General features: G+C 48.7%; 3 protein-coding genes across 6 annotated transcripts; 2 read left to right on the top strand and 1 right to left on the bottom strand.

The window, feature by feature from the left end:
* The first annotated feature begins 6 nt into the window (after positions 1–6).
* Spata33 (spermatogenesis associated 33) lies at positions 7–12,846 on the top strand. The gene is made up of 3 exons (XM_005073147.4): positions 7–169; positions 256–417; positions 12,619–12,846. The coding sequence occupies exons 1-3, from the start codon at positions 133–135 to the stop codon at positions 12,828–12,830; spliced, it is 411 nt and encodes a 136-aa protein (XP_005073204.1). The 5' UTR covers positions 7–132; the 3' UTR covers positions 12,831–12,846.
* A 2,183-nt stretch (positions 12,847–15,029) lies between these two features.
* Cdk10 (cyclin dependent kinase 10) lies at positions 15,030–23,224 on the top strand. 4 transcript variants are annotated; one of them, XM_021229023.2, is made up of 13 exons: positions 15,030–15,339; positions 17,002–17,074; positions 18,089–18,160; positions 18,558–18,660; positions 18,791–18,872; positions 19,479–19,561; positions 20,074–20,126; positions 20,515–20,584; positions 21,172–21,231; positions 21,502–21,625; positions 21,701–21,840; positions 22,245–22,297; positions 22,544–23,224. In XM_021229023.2, exons 1-13 carry the CDS (start codon positions 15,157–15,159, stop codon positions 22,639–22,641), a joined length of 1,194 nt encoding a protein of 397 aa, XP_021084682.2. In that variant the 5' UTR covers positions 15,030–15,156; the 3' UTR covers positions 22,642–23,224. The 4 variants fall into 4 exon arrangements, with proteins under 4 accessions (XP_021084682.2, XP_021084686.1, XP_005073205.3 ...); XM_005073148.4 differs by having other exon boundaries at positions 15,193–15,339; positions 19,479–19,546; XM_021229024.2 differs by having other exon boundaries at positions 15,195–15,301.
* On the bottom strand, positions 23,225–27,536 carry Spata2l (spermatogenesis associated 2 like). Its single transcript, XM_005073150.4, has 3 exons — positions 27,179–27,536; positions 26,765–27,068; positions 23,225–25,191 (listed from the first exon to the last, which is right to left on the bottom strand). The coding sequence occupies exons 2-3, from the start codon at positions 27,065–27,067 to the stop codon at positions 24,214–24,216; spliced, it is 1,281 nt and encodes a 426-aa protein (XP_005073207.1). The 5' UTR covers position 27,068; positions 27,179–27,536; the 3' UTR covers positions 23,225–24,213.
* Between the last annotated feature and the right edge of the window lie 171 nt (positions 27,537–27,707).

Genomic DNA, 27,707 nt, shown 5'->3' with positions numbered 1-27,707 from the left:
GTGGAGCTTCGGTACGTCTCGCGGGGCACGCGGTTGCCATGGTAATGAGCGCCCAAAACTGAGTGTTGGTTTTGTGAGTCGCTAGGGTTACAGGGCCTCCAAGGCCGCCCGGCCGGGGCGCCGGGGTCACCTATGGGCCTGTCCAGAAGCAAACCTAGAGAGAAGAAAGGTAAAGGGCGCCGCCTGGTGGCGAGGCCCGCCCTCCAAGCAAGCATCCTTGGGTTGTAGGTCTAACTGATTATCCGTGTGTTTCAGTTGAGGAACCAAAGAAGACCCCTACCAATTTTGTTGTAAAGTCTAAGGAGAAAACAATGGAGACCAAGCAGCCTGACAAGGAAGCCTTGAATCAGCCTGCCAACAACCTGCTATTCGGGGCAGGGATACCCAATTCCTCAAAGCCTTCCTCTTCCTCTGAAGGTAGGAGACCCGAGGAGACATGCCACGTCAAGGCATCTGGGATGGGGCTTATTTCTAAGACTCTAATGACACAGGAGGTAAATATGCAGGATTCTTGGTGCAGTAAGATAAACAAGAGCACAGCTAAGCTTGTTAGCTTGAGTCCATTCTAGGCTATAGCGGAGATTTCAAGGACATCCTGTATATACAGAGACCGTTTCAGAAGGGAAAAAAAAACCATTTAAGAAGAAACTTATTGAATAATTTATACATTGTCCCCCAGGAAGGCTGGGGGACTTCTGGTTTCACTGTGATTCCTTCAACGCATTACAGCTTGGAGCAGAACGTTGGGTGATTGTCCGGGCTGGAGTGTGACTCCCGAGGAGAGTTTGGTCTTCCTCAACCTGGCACAAAGGTGGGAGGGCTTCTGAGGAAGAAAGCGTCATGGAAGGGACAAAAGTGTTTCTTCTCATACAAACCCAAGCATAGCATTTGGCAGATACCAGGAAGTGGCAGTTTCCCTTGAGGCAAGCAGTTTGGCGTATTCATTCATTCCACACCAGCCCAGTGTGGCCACACCTTCAGTGTGGAATTGTTGGAGATGAGACCACAAAATAGGACAAAGCCCAAATACAGATCTCTCATTACCATATCACCCAGTTTGTTGGAGATAGAATTAAGTATTTAAGACAAGGAAGGTATCAGGAGCTGTGTGCATTGGAAAGGTCTTTTTACTTCCAGAATGGAGGCCAGTATGACAAACAGAACACTAAGAGGACCTACCTCATGCTCATTGCTGTAGTCTGCTGGGAACCGGAGAAGTAGCTGCAGTAGACATTCAGAAAGACGAGGCAGAAGGTATAGAGCCTACGCTCTGATGAGATGCGGGAAGATCAGGCTGGGTAATGAGTCAGATGAGAGAGGACTGGCCTGGTATGGGCAGGAGCAGTGCTAGGCTGTTCACACTGAGGCACCATGGGACCTACAAATGCTCCACACAGCAGGAGGCAGTTTAAAATTCAGGTGCTGGGATTCAAGGAGGTCTGGTCTTGAAACTTAGGAACCCCTTCATTGGAGGAAAGAAGGGTTACAGCAAAGGGGTATGCCTAGGGTGGAGGTTTAAGTGGTATCTGTCCCTTAGGGTGCTTTTAGCTAAGTACAGGAAAGCCAACCAAACACGATTTTATCACTAAGTGGTTTGATGTGTGACCAAAGAAGGGTCAGAGGTGGCATCTACCGTGTTTCCTCAACAGCATGGCATTGCATCAAGGACTCTTAATGTTCCATGGTGCCACCTTCAGTGACAGGAATGTGTGCCAAGGTATCTGGAAGGCTGCAGGTATCACAGATACACAAGGCTACACTGACTCTTAAGGGATTTTGAACCTTGCTTTGCTATTGGCAAGGAAATCTTTCTGAAGTAGGCTTTATCAGCCCAGCCTCTCTTAAGATGGGTTTAGCTCTACATATTATGAAATGCTGGAGGAACATTAAGATATTATAATAGACAAGACCTTTGCCAGAAAGGAACTACCCATTTGAAAGCCACCAGTGACACCTGTCACACAGCGTCACTTCTGGAGGAAGAGCAGGTGGACATGAAGAGAAACCCCAGTGAGGACGGCGTCAAGAAAAGATGGTGGAGTAAGTTCAGCAGCAACACGGAACAAGGCACCCACACCCTGGAGGGACCTCCCAACATGATGTCAGATGTAAATGTCCATATACATTATGACTTCCTTTATATGAAATGAACTCACCACAGCCTTTTTGCTTCAGCTCCCCCAAGTACTGGGATTACAGGCATGAGATGTCATGTCCATTTGGAAATGACTGTAAAACTGCAAACAGGCTGGGCACGGGACTGTAGTGCCAGATACTCAGGAGACTGAGGCAGGAGGATCATGGAAGCCCAACTTGGGCAATATAGTGAACCCCTGTGTTTTCAGAAAGGGGAGGACCAAGGCTTAGTTCAGTTGGTAGAGTGTCTGCCATGCACAAAAAAGCACAAAGGTCTGGCTTTCTTCCCCAGCACTACATAAAGCAGGTATGAGAGCATATGCAAGTAATCTTAACACGAGGCAGGAGGAGCATGAGTTCAAGGGAATCTGTCATTGTATGGAGTCTTCAAGTCCAGCCTGAGCAATATGATACCTTGGGGCTGGAGAGTTGGCTCAGCAGTTAAGAACACTTGCTGGTCTTGCCAGCGGACTTGGGTTCAGTTCCCAACACCCACTTGTAACGCCACTTTCAGGGAGCTAATGCCTTCTGACGTCCGTGAGTACCAGGCATGCACACGGCACTCATCTACATGCAAGGGAAACACAAAGCAAAGCAAAACTGACTCATGATTGCCCAACTGGGAGGCTCTGAGGCTCTGGGATGGACCATAGTTAAACATCCTGGTGTCTGTGCCCTTCTAGCCCTGGGGTGGACCTTTGGGTGAGCATATAAGGTCTGGCCTTTGAGTCTCCACAGCCTGTTGCTGCCAGCAGCACTTGCAGACCAGGTAAGTCTTCAGAGGACACAGCCCAGAAACTATCCACCTGCACCACCTTCTGAGGCTCCAAGTGGAAACTGTCTACGCAAGCCTATCCTGAGTTCCTGACCCACAGCAGTAAGAAGGTGGTTGGTTTGAGCTGCCGGGGTTTGGAGTTAGTTGTTATACAGCAGTAATAGTCAGATTGAGGGGTAAGAGGTGGAGTCAAGAAGAAGTTTGACTCTCAGTTACAGAGCACTCCTGCAATCCCAGGAGGCCTCGTTCCAAGAGATTGAGCTACATACTAAGACCCTGTGAAAAGAAGATGGGGTGTGTTATGTCATACATTGAAAATTCCACAAATACACACAAAGAAATTAGCATACCACAAATCTAGAACCAGCCTGTTCTAGAATGTTGAAAGTTCTATATCCTCAAATGACACAATTTCTTCAGGAAAAAAAAGTAAAAGGAGTTGGAAAGATGGCTCAGTGGTTAAGATTTTGTATTATTCTTTCAGAAGACATAAGTTCATTTCTGGAACCCATATTGGGTGACTCACAACTGCATTTAATTTCAATTCCAAGAGATGAAAGCTCTCTCTGGCCTCTGTGGGCACTGCATTCATGCACAAATCCATAATCTGATAAGCACATACACTTTAAAATTTAAAAAGAAAAGGAAGGAATTGTTATAAGTAGCTCGTGAACCAAAGGTAATGTGTAGATCTGAGGTGGGTCATCTTAAGAGTCAGCTTGGATATTATATAAAATAATAATAATAAAGAGTTGATTCTGGGCTGGAGTGTAGCTCAGTGACAGAGCAGTGACCTAACATGCTAAAGGCCCCAGGTTCCATCTCCAACACCATTAAGAACAAAAACAAACAAAAAACCACCAAGAATGGTGAGTAAAAAGTGGCAACCCCAAAGTTTCACAATCTGTATTCTGCCTTAGGGGTAAAGGACAAGAAGAACAGGTGTGACCCAAAGGGGCATCAGGAAGGGGTCTCTGTGGCGGAAGAGTCCTGTGTCCTATTAGGATGGGGCTAACATGTGCATAGACGGGCATATGTCTGTACACTCACCAGACCACTGTCAATTTCTGGTGTTGATACTGCTCTAATGTAAGACGCTACCACTGGAGAAACTGGGTAAAGGGAACATGGGACCACTTCTTGCTACTTTTACAACTGTCTGAATTTATGAGTATCTAAAAATAAAAAAATAAAAGTTATAATTTTAATTATTGTAGTCCAGTATAAGAAAAGCATACCATTTATAGCAAGTAGGGAGAATAAATAGAGTATGTTATGTGGGGGGGGGTTGGTGTACACTATCACTGACTCCATACAAGCAGCAGGGTTACGTAAGTTACACTAGGAGAACTGACACTATAAAGGAGATTTGAGTGTAACCTCTTGCTATATATAGATTATTTCCACAAGAGTAAGAGTGAATATAGAATGTGGGGCTAGGGAAGCTGAGAAATGGCTCTGCAGTTAAGAGCAGTGGCTGCTCTTCGGAGGACCAGAACTCAATTCCCAGCACCCACATGGGCAGCTCACAACTGTCTGCAACTCCAGTCCCAGGGGATCCCTGACCCTTTTCTGGCTTCTGCAGGCATGGCACCCAGGCAAAATAACCACACACATAAAATGTTTAAAAATGTTTTAGGAGGCAAGAGGCAATTGCATTATTGTGAGTGTGAAGTCTGGGCTGGTGTAAATAGTGAGTTCCAACCCTGTCTCAAAAAAACAAAACAAAACAAAAAAAGTGAGTTCTAGGCCAGCTACACAGTGAGAACTTGTATTGGAAGACAACAACCAAAGAAAAGTAGTTTTGGCCGGGCGTTGGTGGCGCACGCCTTTAATCCCAGCACTCGGGAGGCAGAGGCAGGTGGATCTCTGTGAGTTCGAGGCCAGCCTGGTCTACAGAGTGAGTTCCAGGACAGCCTCCAAAACAATACAGAGAAACCCTGTCTCGAAAAACCAAAAAAAAAAAAAAAAAAGTAGTTTTGTATGTAACTCAGTTGGTAGATTGCTTGTCCTGGGTTCCATCACCAGTGCTGGACAAACCATTCCTGGTGCTGCATGCTTGTAATCCCAGCACTTGGGCAGTAGAAGTAGGAGGATCTTAAGTTCAACTAATCGAATTTTATTTCTAAACGAGGAACATCTTTTCAAGCCTTGAATGAAAGAAAAGCATCACTAAGTGATATTGAAGACTGTGTAGATCTGAGGTGGGTCATCTGTTCAACATAGGCATGGTAGTACAACACTGGTAATCTCAGCAATTAGGAGGCAGAGGCAGGAGAAATCTCTTTGCATTCCAGGCTAGCTGTTACTATAGAGACCCTGTCTCAAACAAAACAAAATAAACACACACATGCCACAAAAAAATCTCTTCAAACACTGTCAACAATATAAACACTTTAAAACTCAGACAGTGAAAAATCATTTGCAGCCAGGTTTGGTTGCTCATGCCTGTAATGCCAACAGTCGAGATGCTGACTCAGATCTCAAACTTGACATAAGCATCGGCCACATAATGAGACTTTGTCTCAAAAGAAGCTAAAAGCACACTCAGTAGGCAGAGGCAGGTGGATCTTTGTGAATTCGAGGCCAGCCTGGTCTACAAAGCTACACAGAGAAACCCTGTCTAGAAAAAAGGTTAAGAACACCAGGCAGTGAGGCAGTGATCTGCAGAGACAGGACAGTCATAATTGCACAGAGAAATCCTGTCTTGAAAAAATAAAAATTAAAGCAACATATATGAGAGGCCAGAATAATATCACAAACATCAGATCAGGTACTCTGAGACACTGTAGAAGTACCTATCTGACTTTCTTTGTTCTCTGTGTTTGATTTTCAAGACAGGGCTTCTCTATAATATAGCTCTGGCTGTCCTGGAACTCACTCTGTAGACCAGGCTGGCCTCAAATTCAGAGATCCACCTGCCTCTGTCTCCCGAGTGCTGGGGTTAAAGTAATGCATCACCTCGACAGGCTAGAAGTACTCATCTTTCTTGAAGGCAGTCTGACAGTGTGGTTCAACCTCCAAATCCCTGTCCTCTGTTGAACAACACTGTGTGATCGCTCCTTGAGTTACGGTGGAACTTGCCCACAGGAAGAGGTGCCATTGCTGTGGTTAAGTTTTTAGTTGACCTTAACTCAATCAGAACAGCGAGTATCTGGATATACCCAACCTAATCCCAGAAGCCTTTACAAGTCCCAGAGGTGGGAAGATGAGTAGAGGGCTTGGTGCTAGACCTGGCCACCTGAGCTCAATCCCTGGGCCCTACAACGGGGAAAGAAGAGAAAAGCAACTGAAAGTTGTCCTCTGGCCTCTACACCCACAGCATTGCATGTGTGCTCCCCCATACACACACGTGCACACACAAAAAATACAATTTAAAATTTTCTAGAAAGTCACAGACAAGCTGGGTGTGATACTGCACACCAATAATTCCAGAATTCTAGATCCTAAGGTAAGGGATATCCCAGTATTTTGAAGTCAGATAAAGATACCTAGCAGAAACCTATCTCAACCCCCCCCCATCACAGGCAGAGGTTGCAGGCCTCTGGAACCTGTAACCCCTGACCATATTATGAGGAATGGGGACTTCAGTATATGATCCACAAAGAAGCCATAACCCTAATCCAAATGGTACACAAGAATGTAGACTCAGGCCCTGACCAGAGTCCTAGCCAAATTGCCTGAATTCCTGGGGCTTCAAGACTAAAGGACTGTAAGTATAGGCACTGATAAAAGCCACCAACTTTGAAGTAATTTGTTTTGCAGTAATAAAGTAGTTCAGGATGGCACTGTGGCTTGAAAATGAATGTTTGCCTATCATTCACAAGGCTCTGAGGTGTATGCCCAGCACCAGAGAGATAAGAGTAATGACATACAAGCATGGTGGTGCATGCCTGTAATTCCAACAACCAGGAAGGAAAGGCAGGAACATAGAAAGACTCTCCCCTCCCCCAAATTAAATTGTGCAGGTACTGTACAGCAAGAACCTTAAATCAGGTGTTATGTCTATATTCTCAGCATTCAGGGGCAGAGGCAAGAGAATCTTAAGTTCTACATAGCCTGAGCTACATAGTTAAGACCTTGTCTCCAAAACTAGATAGAATAGATAATCCTAGTGGTTACGATGTAGTTCAATGGTAACTCATAGTGTAACACACACAAAACCATGGGTTTCAATCCCAACATGGCAAAAACTCCAAACCAAAGCAAAACAAAAGAAATGAAACACCGCCACCAAACAGAAAAAAAAGGAACCCTAAAGATGATGCATGATGCCCTGTCCCTTTCTTCCAACCCACTCTCTGACAGGGTCTCATTATGTAGCTTTGGCTACATAATGATATTTCAGCGATCTGCCTGCCTCTGTCTCCCGAGTGCTGAGATTAAAGATAGGCGTGCCATCACACCCCGCACATGTTTCTAAATCAGCAGTTCTCAACCTGTGGGTTTTGACCCTTTTGAGAGTCAAATATCATCTATCCTGCATATTAGATATTTACATTATGATTCATAACTAGCCAAATCACAGCTATGAAGTAGCAATGAAACAACTTTATGATTGGGTCAGCACAGCATGAGGAACTGTAGTAAAGGGTCCTAGCATTGGGAAGGTTGAGAAGCACTTTTGTAAATGAAAAGGCTAGAGCTGGCATGATAGCAGATGAAGGTACTACCAAGACTGAGGACCCAAATTATACCCTATGGATCCAAATGGTAAAAGGGAAGAACCAACTATCCCAAGCTGTCCTCTGACTTCCACACCTGCACACACATATAATGTAAATCAATGTAAAACCCAAGATCATATGAATGAAGAAACTGAAAACTTGGGGCTAACAAGATGGCTCCAGGGATAGGTACTTTCAAATAGACCTGATGACCTGAATTTGATCCCTAGATCCCACAAAGTGGCAGCAGAGAACTGACATGCCTTGGCTCATGCCTGCATTCCAAGACACACCCACACAAGTTAAAGAGAAAAAGGCCAGAGAGATGGTTCAGCTGTTAAGAGTGCATTCTGCTCTTGCAGAGGACCTGAATTTGGTTCCCAGCATCTATATTGAGCAGCTCACAACTGCCTGTAACTCTAACTTTGGAGATCCAATGCCCTGTTCTGGCCTCTGCTGTCACCTGCACTCATGCACACACACACACACACACACACACACACACACACACACGCACACGCGCGAGCGCTGAAGAGATGGCTCAGTGGTTAAGAACACACTAGATGCTCTTCCAGATAGATGATCTGAGTTTGAATTTCCTATATGGTGGGAGCCACATGGTAGCTCACAACTATCTGTAACTCTAGTTCCTGTGGGTCTGATGCCCTCTTCTGACCTCCACAGGCACCAGGCAGCACATATGCAAGCAAAACATTCATGTGCATAAAAACTAAAAAACTGCTTTAAAACAAAAGAGCCAAGAATCATGACTCATACCCATAATCCCAGCACTGGAGAGGCTAAGGCAGGAAAACTGGATTCTAGGCCAGCTATAGCTACAGAGTAAGACCAGAAAACTCTCAAGAAGGAAAAATGCCACAAAACAAACTAAAAGCATTAAATTAAAATGGGTAAAATAATTTATAAATTAACAGAATAATTTTCTTAGCTTGTAGTCTTGTTTTTCTGAAACAATATCAGAGCCCAATGTATCCCAGGTTAGCCTCAAACTTTCTATAAAAAAACTGGGCAGTGGTGACTTGCTTTTAACCCCAGAACTCAGAAGTCAGAGACAGGTGGATCTCTGAGTTCAAGGCCAGCTTGGTCTACAGAGTGAGTTACAGGACAGCCAGGACTACATAGAGAAAACCCTGTCTCAAAAAACAAACAAGCCAGGCATTGGTGGCATACACCTTTATTCCCAGCACTCGTCCAGAGGTTTGTCTCCTAGGTGACTCTAGAGTGGTGGTGGTTCCTGATACTATGACCCTTTAATACATTTCTTCTTGTTGTGGTGACCCCTCAACCACAAAATTATTTCATAACTGTAATTCTGCTACTGCTATGAATTGTGATGTAAATATCTGGTATGCATATCTTATATGTGACCCCCCCCCAAAGGGGTTGTGACCCATGTAAGAACCACTAGTCTCGATTCTGTCAAAATGGCAGTATTAACCATCACAGCTTCCTGGACAGATTACTAGAACTAGAATCTCTGGATCAAATTGTATGTTTTCAAACTATGGTAAATATTATCAAATTAACTGGGAGAAGGGACATGGTAGCACACACATGCCTGTAATCTCAGCATTTTTTATTCCAAAGCCAGCCTAAATTGCCTGAGAGACACTTACTTCCTCAAGCAAAAAAACCATCATATTGGAGCTGGGATGTAGCTCCATGGTAGACTGTATGCTTACCATGGTGTCAGTCTCCAGCACCAAAAAATACCAATTTATGTTTCTGCCAGAAGACTATAAATAGAGCTGTGTGTGGGTAGCTAAGGAGTTGTAGACAGGAACAGCAAAAGTTCAAGGTCACCTTTGGCTGTATCATAGGAATGTTTCTTTGTTTTTGTTTTCTGTTTGTTTCTTGTTTGGTTGGTTTTTGAGACAGGGTTTCTCTGTCTTGTTTTGGAGGCTGTCCTGGACCTCGCTCTGTAGACCAGGCTGGCCTCAAACTCACAGAGATCCGCCTGCCTCTGTCTCCCGAGTGCTGGGAATAAAGGTGTGCGCCACCAATGCCTGGCTGACTGTATCCCTTCTTAAACTAGGAGACAAAATACACTCCTCCTCCCTTAAGTTGTTGTCAGGCATTGGTCATAGCAAATGAAAAAGAAGTAACACACACACACACACACACACACACACACACACACACACGATAGGGGGGAAGGGAGAGAAACAAAAAGATAAAATTAGAAATAAACTGTGTATAACAAATGGAGTTGATCACACAAAGATGGGAACCCCAGATAGGCATAGGGCCCAGGGATGTGTGTGTACAGTTCAGAAGGCAGGTGGATGGTAGGAACAGCCTGTGTTCATCGTGGATGGTGTAGAAACAGCCTGTGTTCATTCATGGATGGTGTAGGGAACAGCCTGTGTTCATCGTGAATGGTGTAGGAAACAGCCTTTGTTCATCATGGATGGTGTAGAAACAGCCTGTGTTCATCGTGGATAGTGTAGGAACAGCCTGTGTTTATCGTGGATGGTGTAGGAACAGCCTGTGTTCATTCATGGATGGTGTAGGGAACAGCCTGTGCTCATCGTGAATGGTGTAGGAAACAGCCTTTGTTCATCATGGATGGTGTAGGGAACAGCCTGTGTTCATCGTGAATGGTGTAGGGAACAGCCTGTGTTCAACATGGATGGTGTAGGGAACAGCCTGTGTTCATCGTGGATGGTGTAGGGAACAGCCTGTGTTCATCGTGGATGGTGTAGGGAAGAGCCTGTGTTCATCGTGGATGGTGTAGAAAACAGCCTGTGTGTGTCCATCTTTGGATGGCGTGGGAATGTGAAGTATCTGGAGGCACAAGAATCAAGCATGTGTAGTATTTAAGCCTACATCTATTGTTTTTGTTTTATTCATTTATTTCCTGAAAATTTTTTATAGAAAATATATTCCTTTTTTTCTTTTTGGTTTTTCAAGACTGGGTTTCTCTGTGGCTTTGGAGGCTGTTCTGGAACTAGCTCTTGTAGACCAGGCTGGCTTTGAAAAAAACAAAACAAAACAAAAACAAACTATAATAGGACAAAACAAATAGAAGAGAAAGAGTAGAAAAAAGTTCAAGAAGCATACATAAACACAGACACACACACATGTCATAAGAACACAAAACTGGAAACCATAATATACACACAAAGGAATTGTAAGGTTTTGTTGTTGTTTTATCTTTTCTTTTAATGCCCCGACAAAGCATTATGAGACAAAAAAAAGCTCCAAAAATGCCACTGGGTTCATTTTTTGTTGGCCATCCCCTCCTGGGCATGGGACCTGGCCTTATGAGAGTACATTTGCATATTCAGTGAGACTCCATTGCAGAAAACTAGTTTCCCATTTGCAAGCAGTTATCAATTGGAGATGGCGTCTGGGTTAAGGGTGTGGCTTGTGTCCACTTCTCCTGTCAGCGCTGGGACCCCAGCAGCTCAGACCTGCTGGCCCTGTGCATCCTGCCACAGTCTCTGTGAGCTCATCTGTTTATTGATCATGCTGTGTTTAGAATCCTTGTTTCATTGGTCTTTTCCATTCTCTCTGGCCCTTACAATGCTTTTGCTTCCTTTTCTGTTGGGTTCCATGAGTCCTGAGGAGAAGGAATCGATGGAGCCATTCTATTTAGGACTGAGTGTTACATGGTCCCTCACTCTCTGCATATTGTCCAGCTGTGGGTCTCTATATTTATTCCCATCTACTACAGGAGGAAGCTTCTTTAATGATGACTGAGCAACACACTGGTCAATGAGTATAAAAGAGCAGTAGTGTCTGGCCTTACACATTAACCCCTAGATTCCTGGCCAATCTAGTCTCACTGAGCAGTGTCAGTGATCCGCTCCATCTCATGGAGTGGGCCTTAAACCCAACCAGATGTGGGTTGGTTGGTCCATCAAGCTTGGTGCCACTGTCACACCAGCTCATCTTGCATGCAGGTCACCACTATTGATGGAAGAGTTTGTAGCTGGATTAGTGTTTACCTTCTCCTTTACAGTATGCAGAGTACCATCCAGCACCATGATGCTCCAGGTAGATACCAGCTTGACTTCTCCATGTTCAATGACATTGATTGATTGATGCAAGTTATTACTATGTTTCCCTGTCTGGCCTGGAAAACTCTGTGTAGAACAGGGTGTCCTTTAACTCATAGAGATCCTCTTGCCTCTGCCTCCCAGGTACTGGGATTGAAGGCACATGCTACCACACTCAGCCATTTTTGTTTATATGATTTGTGTGGTGAGAATTGAGGATTGAATCCAGGGCTTCATGTGTGGTAGGCATGCATTGTACCAATAAATATTTTTATTTCATTGTGTATCCCTGGATGGCTTGGAACTCTCTATGTAGACACAGATGGCCTTGAACTGACAGAGATCTACGTGTCTCTGCATCCTCCAGTTCTTGGAATAAAAGTGTACCAACCATGCCTGACTCAACATTTATTTGTTAGTTTATTCCATTATTTATTTATTTATTTGTTTGTTTTTTGAGACAGGGTTTCTCTGTGTAACAGCCCTGACTATCCTGGAACTCACTCTGCAGACCAAGCTGACCCCAAACCCAGAGATTCACCTGCCTTTAATCCCAGCATTCAGGCATGCAGAGGCATGTGGATCTCTATGAGTTTGAGGGCAGCCTGGTCTACAGAGCAAGTTCTGGGACAGCCAAGGCTACACAGAGAAGCCCTGTCTCAAAAAACTGTTAAGTTCAAGAACAGAGTGACCTCAGTGTTGGTGGGATTCTAGCTTGTCTGTATTAAAGATTCAAAAGAATGTAGTGTCCCCTACTTGTCCAGCTGTCCTGCACCTCGTGAAGTGTTGTCTCCTCTGTTTCTTCCTTGCATGAGTATACTTAATACTCATAGCCACCCCTCTGAACTTTGAATTTGTTTGAGTGTTGGGAACAAACCATCAGACACAGTTTTGTTTTATTTTTCCTGCTGGCATGAATCTGTTTCCTTTACTGGGAGTTAAGACAGGCCCTGTCTTCATTGTGAAAGAAGTTTCTACACACCCACTAAATGGATGGATGTTTTCTTCCCTCTAGACAAATCTGATACAAACCAAAAGTCGATCAAGAAGAAAAGTGTCATTCCACAGATCATCATCACTCGAGCCTCAAATGAGATGCTAATCAGCAATGGTCTCCTTGAAAGTGAAGAACAGAGAACCATTCAGGAACAGGCTGAATGGGGCCCTTATTCCCTACACAGGAACCCCAGCACAATAGCAGCCTATGATGTACATGGCACAAAATAAATGAGAGCTCCCGGTAGCTGTGATTGTTTACTGTGATCTGAGTGTCAGTTAAGCTGACAGAAGGGCCACCCTTTCATGCTGGCACTGAATGCCCTTCTCCAGTCTTTGAAGTTCTGTCTCAGTGCAGTGACTTTTTTAGTTTTCTCAAAGTCAGCTGCAGCTTGATGGGGGAGAGGGTGGCTGGCTCAGAGAGTAAATCTTGAGGTCCTGAAGGCCTGACTAGCATGTGTGTTGGGAATGGGCAGCTGTGAGTGGCAGACATCAGGCAGATCAGAAGCTCACACTGTTCCCCAGGTGGGCATTTAAAATAGGCTCTGCTCAGTTGCTCCTGAAAGTGTGTGGTGGAAGCACGTGGAAGTTAGTAAATGACATGCCCCCAAGTCTGGGGAAAAGGCCAGTCTGTGAACTAACTGTTAAATCCAAGAGCAGAGAGGCTCAAGGCTGGTGGGACCCGAGCTTGGCTGTCTGTATTAAAGACTCAAGAGAGTGTAGTGTGCCCTTGAACTGAGGAGGGCAGCAGGGCGCTTAGGACTTTGGCAATAGCTGTTTTGTTTTCCTGGCCCGTGGATGGAGGGCCTTTATAGAGAAGGGTTACTAGGAACGCCAAACATGCTACCATAAGACATGTTTTCAGCCGACTCCACCCTCACGAGTAAACCAGGCCAGGTGGTGTCCTGAGAGAATGCCCTTTCCAGCCTTATCTATCACATGTGGTCTAGCAATAGTGTATTATCTTCTTTAATTGCCATATTGGATGGCCTCTGTGGACTAACAAAACCAGAGGCAGTGGTATTCCCATCAGGATCACAAACACAACCTTCTCTGTACTAGGGTAAGGGGATCTGTTGCCTGTTCCACATGCCAAGAGTTTCTAATATATACATGAGACTAGCTAGTATATAAGTTATATACTATAGTGTCTAGTACATACTTGCAGACCTTACATGTTCATATACACACCCTAAATGACTGTGAAGAATGATTTGTGTGTGTGGTTCTGAGGAGTGAGCCTAGGACTTCACACAGTGCTACGTAGTTGCTCTACCAGTGAGCTGTACTCCCGGCATGAGACAGGGATAGGGTCTCACATCTAATCCAATCTGGACTGGAACTCACTATGTAGCCCAGGTCAGCCTTGAACAAACAACAATCCTCATGCCTCAGCCTCCTGACTGCTGGGATTACAGGTATGTGACAACATGCTTGGAGAAAAGCAATTCTCAATGTTAAAAAAAATGTAAAAGGACAAACACTGTGGCAGAAATCTTACTTTAAGAAAATATTATGTTCGAGACTGGCTACTGAAAGCCTTCTTTTGTTTTTGAGGTAGCCAGGCTATGCAAACCTGTTCTTTTTTTTTTTTTTTTTTTTTTTTTGGTTTTTCGAGACAGGGTTTCTCTGTATTGTTTTGGAGACTGTCCTGGAACTTGCTCTGTAGACCAGGCTGGTCTCGAACTCACAGAGATCCGCCTGTTTCTGCCTTCCAAGTGCTGGGATTAAAGGCGTGCTGCAAACCTGTTCTAGCTTGGAACTCAAAATCTTCTGACCTCAGCCTCCAGAGTATTCTGATTACAGGGATTATAGGCATACGTCACTAGTGCGAACACCAACTACAGCACTGACCTAAGTATAGTGCCCACATGGGCCTGGGTCTGGGTGCTGAGAATCAGGAATATTCACTTTCTTAATCTATACAAAGCTTCCACAAAGGATTAGAGACAAATGGTGTCCTGAGTTCCATTATACAGTACAAGAGTTGAGTGCAGGCTACCTCACAGAACCTCTTGGGCTAGAGTTGCTCTTGGGCTAGAGTAGCACATTAATTCCTTCCCAGGCATCTCCCAAACAAGGCAAATAAATCTCCCCAGCTCAGCAAGACAAATGTGGAGTAGAAAGGAAGGAAAGCAGCTCTTTATTTCCTGTGTATGATGTACGCCCTTCCTGTACAAGGCTTCTGTCTTGTCCTTGGCTAGTGATGGGACAAGGTTGGCCTCCGGAAGGACTGAGTTCCCACAGAGCCACTTTTTGGGGAATGTACCCAACCACTATCAAAAAGCATAGTTCATTTGCTGTAGTCTCCGTGAAGAGCAGAAAGCACTGCCAATGTGCTGGAATCGGTCTCACTTAAATGGGAAATAGGGAAGGCAAGCATTTTCTTCTAGCTGACCAGGACCAGAGACTTCTGCAGGTTTGGCCAGGGATAGGACTTTGAGCAACTTCGTGCGGTCGCGCCTCCACCTAACGCTGAAAAGGGACCTGAACCTCTGTGCCATGAGCAGGGGTGCAGATCTCTAGAGAATGCTTAGGTGAGGTTCCCCAAAGTTGAATGCAAAACAAGCCGGAAGTACATTGTGCGCCTGCGCCGAGGGGCGGTTTACGCCTGCGCGTTGGAAGTGGGCGGTGGGGCGGCACCGGCTGCGGCATGGCGGAGGTGGACCTGGAGTCAGATCAGATCCGACTGAAGTGTATCCGTAAGGAAGGTTTCTTCACCGTGCCTCCAGAACACAGGGTGCGACGGGGTGCCACTCGGGCGGCTCTGTGACAGGGACAGACTGAAGCGCTCTGGTGCCCTCATTGTGGCGTTAAAGTTCGAGGTGCCGGCATCGGAGGGATGTCAGTCCCAGAGTTTGCTGCGGCGTGTGCAGAAATGCGCAGCCAAGCGGCTGGGTGCGGGGGGCACGCGGGTGGGATCCGACGGAGCGCGAACTCCGGTGAGGCGGCCGGGTGGATCGTGGAGTTTATGAGGGTCAGGGAATGGGGCGTTCCCGGTGGCACCTGTAGCTCAGAGTTCGCACCTTGCTGACCGCTCTGCTTTACACACATTCCTCCCCCAACCCCCCCAGACAGAAACCCTCTGTGGCTTCGGAGGCTGTCCTGGAACTCGCTCTGTAGACCAGGTTGGCCTCGAACTCACAGAGATCCGCCTCCCTCTGGCTCCCTAGTGCTGGGATGAAAGGCGTGCACCACCTACGCCGGGCTTTTACCCAGGTTTTTGACTGTCGTCCCGTTTGTGTGATGGGGACAGTGAACCTTAGGGACGCTGATTTGTGCTGAAGTAAACAGTTGGTGGGAAGAGGTTTGTAGCAGCCCGCGTATGTTTTAACTTCTTGTTTATAGTTTCAAGGCCAAGGAAAATGAACTTAAATTTACTCCCTAGGAGGGTCAGAACACTCACTATGCTGGAAGCTGAAGTATCGAAATTTGAACTCCTCTCCTAAAGGGGGAGAATATGCACGATAGCTTTCAATAGTTGGCTCCTCGGCAGGGCGGTCGTGGCGCACGCCTTTAATCCCCGCACTCAGGAGGCAGAGGCAGGCGGATCTCTGTGAGTTCGAGGCCGGGTTGTTCAGACTGCCTCCAAAACAATACAGAGAAACCCTGTCTCATAAAAAAAACAAAGTTGGCTCCTCAAGACAAAAATGTCAAGAATTAATGGTGATTTTGTACTTGTAATCCCAGTACTCAGGAGGCTGAGGCAGGATGCTCACCCCAGATTGGAGGGCAGCCTGGGCTGCAAAGTGAGACCTCAGAAACAAGCAAAGATAAAAAATAATGGAGGTTTTGGAGAAAAGGAGTAGATTCAGTAAGAGATTTATAGATAAGTTGACATTTGTTTTGGACCAGGAAATGTAGCCAGAATTTGGACAAATATGACAAGCATTGGCAGCACAAAATCATGTTGGAGGGAAGTGCAGAGTAAACAGGAAACCTAAGAGGAGAGAGGTGTGAGAAGCTGGGTTAAAGATCTGATCATGGGCGGTGGTGGTGCACGCCTTTAGTCCCAGCACTGCCGGTGCAGTGGCATGAGGATCTCAGTGAGTTTGAGGCCAGCCTGGTCTACAGAGTGAGTTCCAGCACAGCACAGGCTACACAGAGAAACCCTGCTCGGAAAAACAAAAACAAAAAAAAGTAACTGAATGTTGGAGGCAGGATCCTTAGATAGCAGACATTGGAACACCAGGTTGGAGGAAGTATTGAAGGTGGCTTCAATAATTCAAAGTGTTCCAGTGTCCTTCCCCTCCACTCATCAGAAATTTCAAGTATGTGGTTGCTTACCGTGTGGTGAGCAAGGCGTAAGCAGGTGTTCAGCGCCAGGCCCGGGTGGGCTTCATCACCTCTTGTGTGCCATTAGCTTCCAGATCCCCACATCGGCTACTCCTCTGTCTTTCAGCTTGGAAGATGCCGGAGTGTTAAGGAGTTTGAGAAACTGAACCGAATTGGCGAAGGCACCTATGGCATTGTGTGTGAGTAGTCAGGACAAGGAGCCTGTAGCTCCAGCCGTGTTGGGAATGGAAGGCTCATACTCCGTACTCCAAACCAGGCCAAAGTTTGCTCCCAGACTTTAATACCTGGTGTGATTTCCACAAAATTTACCCCATGAATGGATAAACATAAGCCTTGGGTTGCTAATGTCATCGATCCAAATATGTAACTGTGGAGTGTCGATAACTGATCAATAAATGTACCACTTCTAAAGAACTCCTTGCAGCCTGGCGGTGGTGGCTCACGCCTTTAATTCCAGCACTCAGGAGGCAGAGGCAGGCAGATTTTTTTTTTTTTTTTTTTTTTGGTTTTTACGAGACAGGGTTTCTCTGTATTGTTTCGGAGGCTATCTATCGGTCCATCCTGGCCTCGAACGCACAGAGATCCGCCTGCCTCTGCCTCCCAAGTGCTGGGATTAAAGGCGTGCGCCACCACCGCCCGGCGGCAGGCAGATTTCTGTGAGTTCGAGGCCGGGCTGGACCGACAGCCTCCAAAACAATACAGAGAAACCCTGTCTTGTAAAACCAAAAAAGAAAAAAAAACTCCTTGCAGCTCCATGGGTGTGAGTCATTTTGGCTAGGTATTTGGAAGTTGCACAAGTCAATGCTTTGTAAGCCATTATCAAATAAAAAGTGTCGTGTGTCCCCCCCCCCTCCGGACTACTTAATTGCAGTTAAGAGTTCAGCACAAGTGCACAAGTGAGCAGAAAGCAGTGGGCTGCATGTGAAAGAGAATTCCTGAGGAGAATTCCTCACTGGATGAGTTGCTGGTGGCCAGTTTTCAGCTCAGGGCAAAACTGCAAACTCCCGACCCAGCTCCAGTGAGGATCCCCAAACTCAAGTCTTGGAAAGGAAGGAAGAATTGAGTGTTGACTAGGCATTAGATGCCAGAGAAGAAAAAGAAACCCAAGAATCTCATAAAAGAGACTCCTGTGTGGTATGATGGGGCTGTGACAGTTTGAGATAGACTTCGTTACGTATGTGCTTCTGTTGCAGATCGGGCCCGGGATACCCAGACAGATGAAATTGTTGCCCTGAAGAAGGTGCGAATGGACAAAGAAAAAGATGGTGAGCTGGGAACGGGGCACAGGACCACCCTGCCCGGGACATCAGAGCAGGAGGGAGCGGAAAGGCACAAGTTACCTGAGGTTTCTCAGGGTGCATAATGGTTAAGGGGCAGGCCCAGCCTGTCACTGCAGCCGGAACTTGAGCTCCCTGAGCCCTGCCAGACTTTCCCTACCTTGGCTAGCTGTGAACCTGTGCATGCTCTCCAAACCCTTTTGCCCCATATTCTGGTGAGGTCCCGTCACCCTCCACATACACCAGTGCCCCTGCCCACTTGCCTTGCATCATTAAGGAATGCTGGAGTACGAGCGGTATCAGTGTAATTTCCCTGATGAGGGGACAGTGGTTATGGGGTCCCAGGTGTAGTGGAGTAGGGTTCATTGAGTCCCTTTGGTTACAGGCATTCCCATCAGCAGCCTTCGTGAGATCACATTACTCTTGCGTCTCCGCCATCCAAACATTGTGGAGCTGAAGGAGGTGGTTGTGGGCAACCACCTGGAGAGGTGTGTGATTTCTTGAGGCTATCCTACCCAAAAGGACTCCTCCCCCGGGGTTAACCTTTCTACAGCAGGCACAGACCTCTTTACCTACTGGGGAAAATAGAAAGTGCGTGTGTTTTCTCTTTTCTCCTAGCATCTTCCTGGTGATGGGTTACTGTGAACAAGATCTGGCCAGCCTGCTGGAAAATATGCCAACACCTTTCTCTGAGGCCCAGGTATGTCAGGGAGGTGCCCACTGCCTTTTTCACAGCATCTAGGTGGGGTACTGTGGGAGCTTGGGAACCCAGCCTGAGGAGTTGGGAGTTGGCCCCAGGTCTTCTCAGTCTACACATCAAGCTACTAAAAAGGAAAAGGAGACTGGAGAAACGGCTCGGAGGGCAAAGTGCATGTGTGTATACAAGTGTGAGGACCAAAGTTTGGATCCCTAACACCCATATAAATGTTAGGTGTGTATGGCAGCCTCCCTATAATCCCTGCATAAGGGAGGTGGTGGAGACAGGATTTCTAGGCAAGCTGGCTAGCTAGATCAGCTAAATTTGGCCTGCTCTGGGTTCAAATGAGAGATGCTGCCACAATATATAAGGTAGAAAGCAATTGATGAAGACACTTGATGTTAACCTCTTACGTTTACGCACATACATGTGCACCCACACATATGTTATGCACCCACACATATGCAAACATGTGCACCACATACTCAAGTCTGTTGCAGTGCCATCTTAGCTGTGCAGTACATAGCAACAGCCACACTCCTGAAGCTGCTGGTGACTGCCAGGCAGTGTATCAAAGCACTCCAGCTTGTGCTTCTGAACCCCGCCTAGGTTAAGTGCATCATGCTGCAGGTGCTTCGTGGCCTTCAGTACCTGCACAGGAGCTTCATCATCCACAGGTGGGCAGGAGGAAGGTGTGTTGGGGGTGTCTTGGGGGTGGGAGGGAGAGGGCCAGGAATAATTTTGGCTTCCCACAGTGCCTCATTCTGAATATCTTCAGGAGAGGAGCAAACACCCAGTAGAAATTCTCTTGACTGCTCCCAGGCTAGGATCTTAGATCAAACAAGCCTCATATTTCTAGGAAGTAGAAGGTGGGTGGGTAGATGAGAACAGTGGCTGGAAGCCTTCAGTAGAAAGTACCTACCTACAGTGAGTCTCAGGCCGGGAGCTGGCTGTCACTAAAGAGCACTGCGAGGCTTGGAGCCTGTTTGTCTGGCCTTTGTTCTGGGGCAAAGCTGCAGCGTGACTGGAGACCTCGCCTAGACTTCTTGCTCAGTTACTGAGATTGCTGGCTTCCCAGCAGCCAGTTCCATACTTCTACCCACCCTCTTGATTTTAGCAGACCTTAGTTAAATGCCTGGAAGGTGTTTTGGTTGCCCTTTGGAACTGACTTTCTCAGAAAACCAATGCTTTCTTTCTGACCCAGGGACCTAAAGGTGTCCAACTTGCTCATGACAGATAAGGGCTGTGTAAAGACAGGTGAGTACTGGGTGCTGACCCCACACATGTGGGGCTGGGTTTCTTTGAGCATGCCTTTAGGAGTTGGGGGTGTCAGTATAGCCTTGAAAGCCAGAGATGGCCTGTCTGTCTTCCTAGCCCCAGGCTATTTTGTTTGTTTGTTTTTCAAGACAGGATTTCTCTGTATTATTTTGGAGCCTATCCTGGCACTTGCTCTGTAGACCAGGCTGTCCTCAAACTCACAGAGATCCGCCTGCCTCTGCCTCCCGAGTGCTGGGATGAAAGACATGTGCCACCTATGCCCGGCTGCCCCAGGTTATCTTAATCTTAGTTCAGCTCTTTCCAGATTGCAGCTTGTCTGTCCTCATTGAGTGTATTCTGATATTCTGTCTCCTCTCTCTTGTTATAGCCGATTTTGGCCTGGCTCGGGCCTATGGTGTTCCAGTAAAGCCAATGACTCCCAAGGTTGTTACCCTCTGGTGAGTTCCTTAGAATTGTGGCGCCCCATAGGAATGGGCATGCCTTGCTCGGGGCCCTTTGTGTAGTTGTGCCTTTAATCCCAGCATTGGGGAGGCAGAGGCAGGCAGATCTCTTGAGTTGAGGCCAACCTGGTCTACAGAGCAAGTTCCAGGATAGCCAGGGCTACACAGAGGAACCCTGTCTCAAAAAACAACAGTAACAACAACAAAAACCCTAATAAAGAAAGCTATCCTGCACTGCACTAGTTCTAAATAGCCTGGCTCTGTCTCAGGAAGGGTGGTGTAGCTTTCTGTAGCTGTCTTTAGGGCAGAATGAGCTGTGGCAAAGGGCAGGGCACTGATGACCCTCACATTCTCGTTAGGGTCCTTACATGGCCTCAGCTGTGCGTCTTTTGACCTCCACCTGAAAGCAAGCTGCTGACCCCTTGGTTCTGGTAATATAGACATGGTAGCTCTCTCAGGCTTAGGGTAGAGGGTAGTCCAAGCCATGAGTAGTGACCCTGTTGCTCAGGCCACTGGGGACCCTGAGGGAGCTCAGACTGAAGAAGAGGAGCTGACCAGGGGTAAAATGGGGCCTTTGTCTGCAGGTACCGAGCCCCAGAGCTGCTGCTTGGAACTACTACCCAGACTACCAGCATTGACATGTGGTAGGAGTGATTTCTGCTCCTGGGGCCTCAAGTGACCTGGCCCTGGAGGTCAGCCCTGGGACAGGGGGAGCAGGATTGGTGCTGTGGTGGTGAGCCTGACCTTGGAACCCAAGGAGAAGCATAAGAACATAGTTGGGGTGCTCCCTGGTCTCTGGCACTGAGGTTCTCACAAGGCAGCATTTGCAGACCTGGTGGGAGACCCTTATGGCCACTTGCTTTCTTCATGAGTACTTTGGTAGGAGGCTAAGCAGAGGTTGGCTGCTTCTGCAGGGCTGTTGGCTGCATTCTGGCAGAGCTGCTGGCCCATAAGCCCCTTCTCCCTGGCACTTCGGAGATCCACCAGATCGACTTGATTGTACAGCTGCTGGGGACACCGAGTGAGAATATCTGGCCGGTGGGTATTATGGACAACCTTCAACCCCCCACCTCTGCCTGGTGGCGCTGTGGCTCCAGCCCCTGCCTCTTTCAGGGTTTTTCCAAGCTGCCGCTGGCTGGCCAATACAGCTTGAGGAAACAGCCCTACAACAATCTCAAGCACAAGTTCCCATGGCTCTCAGAGGCTGGACTTCGTCTGCTCAATTTCCTCTTCATGTATGACCCTAAGAAAAGGTACAGACAGACCCTTCCAATAGGCAGCTCCATGGGCCATGGCCTCAGGAGGAGAGGGCCCTGACTTGAGGGTGGAAGGCTACCTTAAACTCAAATCCTTAATTTACTTTTTGTGGTGTGGGGTGCAGGAAACTACAGCCTTGGCACATGCTGGGCAGCACTCTAGCACTGAGCCATCTCAGTTCAGCAAACCTTTTAAAGACAGTTTTCCCAATGCAGACTGTAGATGCCCCTTCCCGTAAGCGCCAGGTGTTCTGTGTAGTGGTCTTAGAGCCATTCTGAGCTGCCTGCCAGTATCTAGACTTCAGCCCCCATTTGTTGGATGTTGAGTTGGGCTGTTGAGCCTGGCTGTGTTGTGAGTGAAATAGGCCTCTCCAAAGCCAAAGGTTACTGTCATTCTCCAGGGCAACTGCGGGGGACTGTCTGGAGAGCTCCTACTTCAAAGAGAAACCCCTACGTGAGTTTGGCATCTCCTTGGGTTCTCCTCTTTGGGGGCTTCACAAAAAGCCCTAATTGTCCATATTGGGTGAGTTCCCAATGCAGGTTTGTGTGGGTGGAATGTGGGCAGACTCCACAGGGGGAAAGGTAGGGAGCAGATGGAGGGCTAGGGCCAGCTGAAGAGAGGAGTCCCATCTAGACCTGGAGCATGCCTCACTAGGAACCCCTTCTCCGAGCCAGCACTGAAGCTATCCTTTTCCTGCAGCCTGCGAGCCGGAACTCATGCCCACCTTCCCCCACCACCGAAATAAGCGTGCTGCCCCAGCTGCCACTGATGGGCAGAGCAAACGATGCAAGCCCTGATGATGTGTCCAGCCCATCCCTACACATCCTCATGGATCATCAGTCGGCAGACTGGGAGGGCCCTCCAAGCCAAGATGCCTTTGGGCCCTCCGGCTAACATCCTTCTCTTCAGCTGACTCCTCCCTGTTATCCTCTGTGCCCAGATGCAAGTAGATTATGGACAGGGATGTTGCTGAGTGGGGATACCCAGCATAGACAGGGCTGTTGTAGCACCATCTGGTGGCCTATTACTCCTGGCAGCCGTGCTTCTGGAGAGGCAGTGCTAGTGCTAAGAGACCTAAAGTTCCAAATCAGTGTAGTGTTGGAACTGGAGCTAGGCATTAGCCTGGAATGAGCAGGTCAAGGAGACTATACTGTTGCTTGGTCACTAGAAGCTACTCAGGACAGACAGGCTGAGGTGACCCTGGGCAGGGATGGTGGGGCTTCAGGTGGGAAGGAGGAATATTGGTTGGGACCACAAAATAGGATGCTTTTAAGACTGTCAGAATGAGAGCCCTTGCTGGATATGACTGGTACTGATGCCCAGGGAGAGAATTGGTGGGCTCCTTTTCCAGGGGTGGAGAGATAAAAAGCCTTTCCAATAGACAGTTTCACAATCCTTTAATGTACTCTGGGGTTTTGATCCATGCAACATGGACAGTGTCCTCCGAGGGGCTGGGACTAGGAACGGGCTTGGCTGAAGGGGTGCCAGTAGAGGAAGTGTCTCAGAGCAGCAGTTGCTGTACCTGGGCCTCCACATGGTTGATGAAAACCCAGCCCTTCATTATCATTGTCTTGTGGATTATTGGTTTAGGGACCCCAGTGAGGGGCCCTGGCTACCCCCAAGGGAAAAGGGGGTATAACTTCTTTCTTCTTGGTTTTCTGTACCTGTAAGGAGCTACGTGGGGCAATGAGCTGCTTTTTGGCAGTAGCCCAGGGGGTGGCCTGTGTAGGCTCACCCCCTCTTTGGCTAGTAGGCAGCTGGTTGTTGAGAACCATTTCTGCTGAAGGGGAAGGGGGGTGAGAGCTCCTCCCGCTGCCTGTTTTTTTGCAGGGCTCCTTACTAACAGCAGGTTTAGCAGGGGCCTCACAGCTAAGTGAGCTGTGCCCTGCCAGACCCTGCCACATGGCCCAAATCACTCTGGCGTCTGCAGACTCTTGAGCAAGCTCCTGGGTAATGATTTCTCAGGATATGGAGAGAGGGACATATCCTGAACCATAGACTGCAGGGAGCAGGTAGGGAGCTTCAGGCAGTTCACAGGGTGGGGTCCTAGGAGTGAGTTTGGGTACTGTAACATGGACAACCTGGACTTCTCTACCCAGCACATCTGGGCATAAGGATAGGGACATGAGAGAAGGATCTTACTGACTTTCAGCACAGGGCCTGCTGTAGACAGGACATGTCAGTGAGGAGGGCCTGATGTGGCCCCAGCAAGACCATTCCATGAAGGCTCTACCCTCTCCCAACTGTAGATACTGGACTCCCCTGGGGGAATAGGAGGGCTGGGGCAGCCAGTGACCTAGGCCCTTTCCCAAAAGAAGCACCATGAAATATTAATCTCCCCAAACTCTTGTCTTGGGGTCCATCTGGGCCTAGGGATGGGCCCCAGAACTATCATAGATCAGGGTATCCACCTGTGGTCGTTGCAGCCACAGGCGTCTCTGGTTGTCACCAAGAAGTATGCGCAGTGAATGACTTGGGCGGCAGGCTGATAGGGCAGTGCAGTGGGTAGCGTGTAACTGGCGGCAAGTGTCACAGCAGAGGGTAGGCAGGTTACCAGGGCTCAAGCAGCTGTGTGCCTGGTAGCCCAGAGGCTCAACAACAGGCCCATAGGCTGAGGTTGACGCTCCTTCTGCCTGCCTGTGTCGGGGGCTGGCCTTCCCAGGGCTCCCAGGGGCTTCAGGGGTAGCTAAGTCTCCTGAACGACTCAGCTCACGGCGTAGAGAGAGGAAGGAGAAAGCAGAGGGTTCTGGCTCTAGTTCCTCTTCCAGAGCCCCATATGGTGGGCTGCTGGCCCGGTGCAGATCATCAGCTTGGGGTTCCCAGGACTGACCCCCAGAGCCCCATAGTTTGGCACTCTGCTCCCAGAGTGGTGGCCTATATGCCAGTTCTACAGGGGGTGAGTCCAGCCCTGGGGAGGGCTCACCATACAGACTGGCTTCTGAGCTCTCATCCTCCTGTAGGTCCTGATAGAGGTCCACTGGGGCCCCATAAGCAGCAGGTGTGCCCCGGGGAGGCAGTGGTGGTGGCTCCTCATCCTGGGCTAGCCGCTGCTGCAGCCAGGCCACACAGGAGGCAACGTCCCCACTAGCCCGTCGTGCTCGGAGCAGCTCCTCAGCTGGTAGCACACTTGTGCCCAGCTGGGTCAGCACCTCGCTTAGGATCTCACACTCTAGCCGAAGAGCAAAGCAGCCTAGGGCCACCTGAACCAGCTGGCAGGCAGGGGGTGGGGTGGTCACCATTAGGCGGTGGTTGTCCCTGCGCACGTAGCCCATCTTCTGGAAGCTTCGAGTCAGGAGCTCCTCAGAGAGCACGCCCTTCAGCACATGCACATAGCCCCCTGAGAAGGTCTGCAAGGAAGGGTCCTGGTCAGGGATGCTCTGCATAGAGGCTCTTGGATGCAGCCTGTGTGGACTCAGTGTTGGTTCACTTTTGGAGTTCATTCACCCCCAGAGACTGCTTTCATCTGCTGGATTGAGCGTGGATCTTTTTTCCCTCTAGGGAGAACCTGATGTCTTTATATACTAAACAAGCACTGTGCCACTGAGCCATATCCCTAGCGGTGTGCTTTTGTGTTTGTGTGTGTGTGTGTGGTCGTGTGTGTCTCCCCTGCCACACACACCCTTCCCCCCATGTGTTTTTCAAGACAGGGTTTCTCTGCATAGCCCTGGCTGTCCTGGAACTCACTCTGTAGACCAGGCTGGCCTGGAACTCAGTCACCTATTTCTCTGCCTCCCAAGTGGTGGGATTAAAGGTGTGTGCACCACCACCACCCAGCTCTTTAGATCTTTTATTCTGAAACAGCTTGACCCTAAACTCACCATCCTCCTGCCTCAGCCTATAGGAATATTCTGTCCTTTATTTTTGTCGTGCCCCCCCCCCATTAACCCTGGTGATGTGGCTCTCAGACCAGGCATTTTGTTTTCACTGTCCCTTGCTGTGTCTAATGTGCCGCTGGTGAGAGGACCACGCTAACAGCTGGGGATGTGCTTTCTAGATCAAAGCTGCATGTGGACCAGGGAATAAGGTAATTTTTGGATCTTTTTCAAATGTGGAAGTCTACAGCTCTAGGCATCCTTAGAGCACTTCCCTGCATAGACCCTATAAGAAGGTGTCGTGGGCACATGAGGAGCACTGGTCTTTGCACCCCGACTGTTTTCGTGGTCTCTTAGGAGAAAGGGGGCATAGAGGGAGTGGAGGTAACTTATCTTAAAACCCCACAACTAGGAGACTACCCGCACTAGCTCCATCGCAACACTCCCAGAACCAGCCTATTTCAAGACCAAGCTTAACAGCCTTGGTCCTCTGGGGCTGGTAGGCTGGCCTCTAGCCTGAAAGAATGAATGAAAGTTCCAGGATCTCAGTTGTCCCGGTGGGGCAGGGAGAGAAAAGGGTGTGGAGGGGGAGCTGCTGCTATGGCAACCATTGGAGGTTTACCTCGCCCACGTGCTCACTAACGTCATTGCCTTCCCACTCAAAATTAGCTCAGAGCGGCCCTGCCCCCCCTCCGTGGTCCATCAGCTGACCAAAGGACCAGGCCAGCTCTGGACCTGGCTGCCTAACCTGGACCCAGGCAGGACCAAGGTCCATGCTTCAGTCTCTGGTCTGCTTTTCTCTTCCTGGTCTTAGCGGCCTCCTTTTACAGACGGGATCAGTCCACATCCTGGAGGAGTTAGGATGACCACAGGACATCAAGTACCTCCCTCACCTTCCCACCCACGGCTATCCTAGAATTTCCATAGCAACTAGGGCAGTGAGACTACTTTGAGGACAGCAATGCAAATTTTAGGTGAATTGACTCCCTGGTAGGCATGCATCCCAACACGCCCACAGCCCCTCAGCACGGAACTCTTCCTGAAGAGGACCGGCAGCCCCCAACAGCCAGGACAAGGAAGGGAGTGGAGGAACATCGCCAAACGATACCTTGATGGTGGTGAATTCCTTTCTCCACGGCAGCAGGTACAGGTGCACAGCGGCCAGCTCCAGGAGTTCGAAGGCGCGGGCCAGATCGCGTAGGGCAGGCGCCAGGTCAGCACGACCCCAGAGGCCGTCAGTAAACAGCGCCAGCGCGTCGTCCTGTAGCGCCCCGTGCAGGTCAAAGTCCTCCACCAGAATTTGCCAAAGCACCGCGCGCAGCGAGGGGTCGCCGCAGACGCCGGCGCGGCCCCGCCGCAGCTCGCGCTCCAGGCACTGGCGGTAGTCCTCTGACAGCGAGCTGCTGCCCATCCTGACCGAGCGCGGGACGAGGTGTTAAACTAGAGACCATGTCGCCTCAGCTGTGCGACTCCCGAGCCCGCACCCAGCAACCCCAGGGCCCCCTCCAACCTGGAAACAAACCTTGCCGGCTTAGCGAATCTCGGAATCTTTGGTCCCCTTCAGCCAGTAGATGTGGACGCCGACAGCTGGGTGACCAGGGTATCTATAGCTTCCCCTCTCCAGGAGACCTTCAGCCCGACTTGCTGAGCGCCCTCGTATCAACAGCACCCTCCTCCAGTGGACACCCGCTCCCGCCAGCTGAACCTCTTGCAACCAGAGCCCCTTTCCCACTAACCGACCTTACTGTAGACCCCTCGGGCGGCGGTGCTACCTGCTAGTCCCCAGCGGTCCCAGAGAGCTCCCGCTTGGGCCTGGGTCTAGCCTCTCGCTTCCGCAGAGTCAAGCCCGCCCCTTGGCCTTGGTCGTGACGTCGGGGGGCGAGGCTGGAATCGGGTGCCACCCTTTCGGCTAAGTGGGAGGGTGTCGGTGTGGGCGTGGCCTGGCCGAAGCAGGGGGTGGCCCGCCTTGGCGGCTCACCTTTTAAGGTTCTCTGAAATTCACCAGCCTCCAAGTTCCTAGTCTTTCAACTAGTCTGAGGTCGTTAATCGCC

Source organism: Mesocricetus auratus, unplaced genomic scaffold (assembly GCF_017639785.1).
Source record: "Mesocricetus auratus isolate SY011 unplaced genomic scaffold, BCM_Maur_2.0 Super-Scaffold_6723, whole genome shotgun sequence".
NCBI classification, from domain to species: Eukaryota; Metazoa; Chordata; class Mammalia; order Rodentia; family Cricetidae; genus Mesocricetus; species Mesocricetus auratus.
The sequence above is the reverse complement of the archived record's forward strand: the minus strand, read 5'-3'. Positions and strand labels throughout refer to the sequence as shown.

Bases quoted from the DNA above. Each gene is read 5' to 3' on its own strand.
- Spata33 (XM_005073147.4), top strand. From the start codon at position 133: ATGGGCCTGTCCAGAAGCAAACCTAGAGAGAAGAAAG. The intron at 170-255 runs GTAAAGGGCGCC...CGTGTGTTTCAG, and splicing joins CAAACCTAGAGAGAAGAAAG to TTGAGGAACCAAAGAAGACC. The intron at 418-12,618 runs GTAGGAGACCCG...TCTTCCCTCTAG, and splicing joins GCCTTCCTCTTCCTCTGAAG to ACAAATCTGATACAAACCAA.
- Spata2l (XM_005073150.4), bottom strand. From the start codon at position 27,067: ATGGGCAGCAGCTCGCTGTCAGAGGACTACCGCCAGTGCCTGGAGCGC. The intron at 25,192-26,764 runs GTATCGTTTGGC...CCTTCCTTGCAG, and splicing joins AGGAATTCACCACCATCAAG to ACCTTCTCAGGGGGCTATGT.
- Cdk10 (XM_021229023.2), top strand. From the start codon at position 15,157: ATGCAAAACAAGCCGGAAGTACATTGTGCGCCTGCGCCGAGGGGCGGT. The intron at 20,127-20,514 runs GTGAGTACTGGG...CTCTTGTTATAG, and splicing joins TAAGGGCTGTGTAAAGACAG to CCGATTTTGGCCTGGCTCGG. The intron at 21,841-22,244 runs GTACAGACAGAC...GTCATTCTCCAG, and splicing joins ATGTATGACCCTAAGAAAAG to GGCAACTGCGGGGGACTGTC.